Raw genomic sequence first — 5885 nt, 5'->3', positions numbered from 1 at the left:
ATATATATAATATACATATATATGGAGACTATGTCATGTGGGCTTCACGGTGGCAGAGGTGTTAGTGCGTCTGCCTCACAATACGAAGGTACTGCAGTCCTGGGTTCAATCCCAGGCTCGGGATCTTTCTGTGTGGAGTTTGCATGTTCTCCCCGTGAATACATGGGTTCCCTCCGGGTACTCCGGCTTCCTCCCACTTCCAAAGACATGCACCTGGGGACAGGTTGATTGGCAACACTAAATTGGCCCTAGTGTGTGAATGTGAGTGTGAATGTTGTCTGTCTATCTGTGTTGGCCCTGCGATGAGGTAGCGACTTGTCCAGGGTGTACACCGCCTTCCGCCCGATTGTAGCTGAGATAGGCGCCAGCGCCCCCGCGACCCCAAAAAGGGAATAAGCGGTAGAAAAGTGATGGATGGATGGAGACTATGTCATATATTACTTTCACCTTTTAAATCTAGTTGCTGGAATAAAGGTACCTTTGCACCATATTCTATTTTTAGTTTCACCTGTATGTTAAGTGCTTGAAGTGTTACCTTTCAGTTTGGAAGAAATATGGCATTTATATTTAATAATTAAATGAGCTACAAGTACAGTAAGACATTTATACTAAACGTGATATTTGTATTTACAATTAAATCATTTGAGCCAGTGAACATGAACACATCTATATAATGTAGTTGGTAAATTTCATATATTCTTATTTTGGGTGTCACTATTCTCACAGGTCCGGAAACATGAAGGACAACACTTGTGTGAAAATAAAATGTTTTAATATATTTTGGATATTTTATGTACAACATATACATGGTGTATAAATAGATGAAAGCATGTTGTCAGTGACAGCCACACTCTTCTACGATCATGTCTTCGTGATGACGCAGGGCCAGGTCGTCGTTCTCGTAGTACAACATGGACAGAGGACTGAGGTGCGTGGGCACGCAGGATGGGCAGTTCACCCTCTCCGGGTGATGATGTTTGAGGAGGCTCTATCCAAAAAGCAAAAAAAACCAAACAGGGTAATTTTGTTACTGAAATTGTGTTTATATATATATATATATATATATATATATATATATATATATATATATATATATATATATATACATACTGTATATAAATACATACATACATAAATATTTATGGTTTGTGCAGCCCTTTGAGACACTAGTGATTTAGGGCTATATAAGTAAACATTGATTGATTGATTTATACATACATGTATATATATACATACATACATATATACATGTGTATATATAGATGTGTATATACATACATGTATATATACATCAAAATATACACACGTATACATACATACATGTATACACATGTATATTTACACCTATATATACATATATGTATATATACATTCATGCATGTATATATACACATACACACATGTATACATACATACATGTACAAATACATGTATACATACATACATACATGTATATATACACAGACATTTATACATACATACATGTATATATAGATACATATTTACTGTATAAACACAAATATATATGTATATATACATACATACATGTATATAAATTTGTATTCATATATGTATGTACATTTATATACATACATGTATATTTACATGCATGCATGTATATATACATGCATGCATGTATATATATATATATATATATATATATATACATGCATTCATGTATACATACATACATGTACACATACATACGTACATACATGTGTATATACATACATACATGTATAAATACATACATGTATGCATACATATATACATACATGTATGTATGTATACATGTTTGTGTGTATATTTACAAGTATACATACATACACATACAGTAAACACTGCATATACATGACTATATGTATATATATATATATACATGTATATACATTTATATTCATATATGTATATACATTTATACACATACATGTATATATACATGCATGCATATATATATATATATATACATGTATAAAAATACACATACATATACTCTGTAAATACACACATATATATGTATATACATACATTTATATATATATATATATATATATATATATATATATATATATATATATATATATATATATATATACATACAAACATGTTGACATGGGGTACATCACTGAAAAAACATACAAACACATATATATATATATATACAAACATATATATATATATATATATATATATATATATATATATATATATACATAAATATATATTATTTTAAATTAACCTCAAATCCTGTTTCTTATATATATATATACATATATATATATATATTTTTTTTTTCATACACACACACACACACACATTGTTTTTCAATTAAACCCAAATGGTGTCCCTATTATATCTCACCTGCATGTACGCGTGGTTGGTAGGGCGGAAGCTCTCATCCAAGGGTATCGGACACTCGCCCTCGCACCGATAAGCGTTGAAGCGCTTCGGGTGGACGATCCACTCGTCCCAGCCAATGTGCTCAAAGTCCACCCACATGTCCACCTTGCGACACAGAGGACGGCGCACACCACCGGGTGACGGCGCCGCAGTGACCTTGGGGGCCGCCACCTTCCTCACGCTCTCCATCTTGTTCCTTTTATGGCGCCGATTTTGGTGGTTGCCGCCACTCGTCCCCATGCCGACGTACTTGGAGTGTTCCACCGTGTGGATGAGACTGCCGGCCTCCTGAGGGACGTCATGTTTGAAGAAGATCAGCATCATCGCTCGGTTGCTGCCCGACGCCGGCTTTCTTGGATTCTCAAAGGTGGGTAAATCCCCGTAGTCCCCAGAACCGCTCCCAGGCTCTCCCGAGGCCTCCTGGGCGGACCCTCCCTGGGAGAGCCAGCGCTTCAACAGGGCGCTGACGTTGAAAACCTTCCAGGAAGACTTCCCAGCTGATGCGGCGATGCTGCCCAGGAAGCGGCGCTCATCCTCACCAGAGTGGTATAAGTCCACAACGGCACGCTTGGAGGCGGACACGCCTGGAAGTCTGACGCGGAGCTCGGCCAGGTGGACCCTGTCGGCGGCGGAGATGGACGACATGTCAAACGCGACGACCCATCTGTCCCCCGCTTGATGGCAACCTAAAAAACAACAAATGTCCCAACAGGCTGAGCAGGACAGGATGTGTATTGAACCCCCGTCTGAGGGCTAATCTCCACACCCTGGCACGTAAACCAGAGCGAGGCTTTAAAGTTGAATAAACATTGTGACACTTGCTGGGTTGTAAAGCAGAGGCAGGCTTGCAGAATAGATAAGACAAGTACTGTGAGGAAGAAACTTAAAGTGCCAACAAACTCACCCTTCGCCATCAGACTGAGGATGGAGTCGGACTCTCGCGCGGTCCCGCCGCCGTCTGAACTGTTGACAGCTGCCGTCGACGAGCCACCGGCGTCCCTGAAGGAGCGGTAGAGCTGCATCATGTACGTTGGGAACCTGCCGCCGCGGTGGGGGGCCACGTCCCCGGCCGCCGCGTGACGCTGAGACAGCAGGAAAAGTAGCAAGAAAAGGGTCCTGGGTTCCATTTGGAAGAAGAAAGCTAACGAGCGGTGAAGATCTTCCCTTCCTTCCCTCGGCTGCTCTCAGGCTGAAAGTGAGGTGCGGGTGAGGCTGCAGACAAGCCCCCTTTTATAGCTCACAGCTGGCCCTTGATGACCCCTGAGGCCTGCAAGACATCCTAAAGATCACCAGAGCACATCACAGACACCTCCTGAAGACATTTAGCCAAGTTCATTGTCCTGGCAAAATGCCTGAGATTTCACATCCAATCAAAAGCTTGGATCAGTTCATAAACAACACTTAATCATGATAACCGTACTTTTAGGACTGTAAGTCGCAGGTTTTTTTGGGCGTGCGACTTATACTCTGGAGCGACTTATATGTGAAATTATTAACACGTTACCTTAAAATAACAAATAATATTATTTAGAAGCGACACCGAGGAAGAAGATTTCATTGGATTTAGCGATTAGGAGTGACAGATTGTTTGGTAAACGTATAGCATGTTCTATATCAGTGGTTCTCAACCTTTTTTCAGTGATGTACCCCCTGTGAACATTTTTTTTAATTCAAGTACCCCCTAATCAGAGCAAAGTATTTTTGGTTGAAAAAAAGAGATGAAGTAAAATACAGCACTATGTCATCATTTTCTGATTTATTAAATTGTAAAATAGTGCAAAATATTGCTCATTTGTAGTTGTCTTTCTTGAACTATTTGGAAAAAAAGATATACAGATAACTAAAATCTTGTTGAAAAATAAAAAAGTGATTCAATTATAAATACAGATTTCTACACATAGAAGTAATCATCAACTTTAAGGTCCCTCTTTGGGGATTGTAATAGAGATCCATCTGGATTCATGAACTTAATTCCAAACATTTCTTCACAAAAAATCTAGCTGTCAACACTGAATATTTCATTGTTGCATTTCTTTTCAAAGTTAATGAACTTACATTCATATTTTATGAATATTATTACTCAATAAATATATTTATAAAGGATTTTTGAATTGTTGCTATTTTTAGAATGTTTTTGAAAAATCTCACGCACCCCTTGGCCTACCTTCAAGTACCCCCAGGGGTACGCGTACCCCCATTTGAGGACCACTGTTCTATTTGTTATAGTTATTTGAATGACTCTTACCATAATACTGTAGGTTACGTTAACAATCCCAATTCATTATTTATGTGTTATATAACATACACTTATTCAACATGTTGGTCACTATTCTTTATTTATTTTAAATTGCCTTTCAAATGTCTATTCTTGGTGTTGGATTTTATCAAACAAATTTCCCCCAAAAATGTAACTTGTACTCTAGTGCGACGTGTATGTTTTTTTCTTTTTTTATTATGGATTTTCAGCCGGTAATCACAGGTTGTTACTCGCTTGCATAGTATAAATCAGGGGCCACCAACCTTTTTGAAACCAAGAGCTACTTCTTGGGTACTGATTAATGCAAAGGGCTACCAGTTTGATACACACTTAAATAAATTGCCAGAAATAGCCAATTTGCTCTATTTACCTTTAACTCTATGTTATTAATAAAAATTAATGATATTTATCTTTGTGGAAACACTGATCATCTTAATGATTTCTCACAATAAATATATATAGAAAAAGATAAATATATATATATATTTAAAAAAGGGTATTTCTGTCAGTCATTCCGTCGTACATTTTTTTTCCTTCTACGGAAGGTTTTTTGTAGAGAATAAATGATGAAAAAAAAAAAACAATTGAACGGTCTAAATGAGGAGAAAACATGAAAAAAATGAAAATTTATTTTTTAAACATAGTTTGTCTTCAATTTCGACTCTTTAAAATTCAAAATTCAACCAAAAAAAAAAGAGAAAAACTAGCTAATTCGAATCTTTTTGAAAAAAAATAAAAAAGAATTTATGGAACATCATTAGTAATTTTTCCTGATTAAGATTATTTTTTGAATTTTGATGACATGTTTTAAATAGGTTAAAATCAAATCTGCACTTTGTTAGAATATATAACAAATTGGACCAAGCTATATTTCTAACAAAGACTAATCGTTATTTCTTCTACATTTTCCGGATCAAAAATTTTAAAAGAAATTCAAAAGACTTTGAAATAAAATTTCAATTTGATTGTACAGATTTTCTAGATTGGTCAGAATATCTTTTTTGAATTTTAATCATAATTAGTTTAAAGAAATATTTCACAAATATTCTTCGTCAAAAAAACAGAATCTAAAATGAAGAATTTGATTAAAATTGATTTATTATTCTTTACAATAAAAAAAAAATACTTGAACATTGATTTAATTTGTTAGGAAAGAAGAGGAAGGAATTTAAAAGGTAAAAAAGGTATATGTGTTTGAAAATCCTAAAATCATTTTTACGGTTGTATT

At 35.8% G+C, this 5885-nt stretch overlaps 1 protein-coding gene across 1 annotated transcript; it reads right to left on the bottom strand.

Moving 5' to 3' along the window:
• Nucleotides 1–756: 756 nt before the first annotated feature.
• On the bottom strand, nt 757–5299 carry spaw (southpaw). The gene is made up of 3 exons (XM_061906610.1): nt 3305–5299; nt 2362–3086; nt 757–988 (listed from the first exon to the last, which is right to left on the bottom strand). The coding sequence occupies exons 1-3, from the start codon at nt 3525–3527 to the stop codon at nt 836–838; spliced, it is 1101 nt and encodes a 366-aa protein (XP_061762594.1). The 5' UTR covers nt 3528–5299; the 3' UTR covers nt 757–835.
• Nucleotides 5300–5885: the final 586 nt, after the last annotated feature.

Source organism: Nerophis ophidion, linkage group LG07, assembly GCF_033978795.1.
Source record: "Nerophis ophidion isolate RoL-2023_Sa linkage group LG07, RoL_Noph_v1.0, whole genome shotgun sequence".
Taxonomy (NCBI): Eukaryota; Metazoa; Chordata; class Actinopteri; order Syngnathiformes; family Syngnathidae; genus Nerophis; species Nerophis ophidion.
The sequence above is the reverse complement of the archived record's forward strand: the minus strand, read 5'-3'. Positions and strand labels throughout refer to the sequence as shown.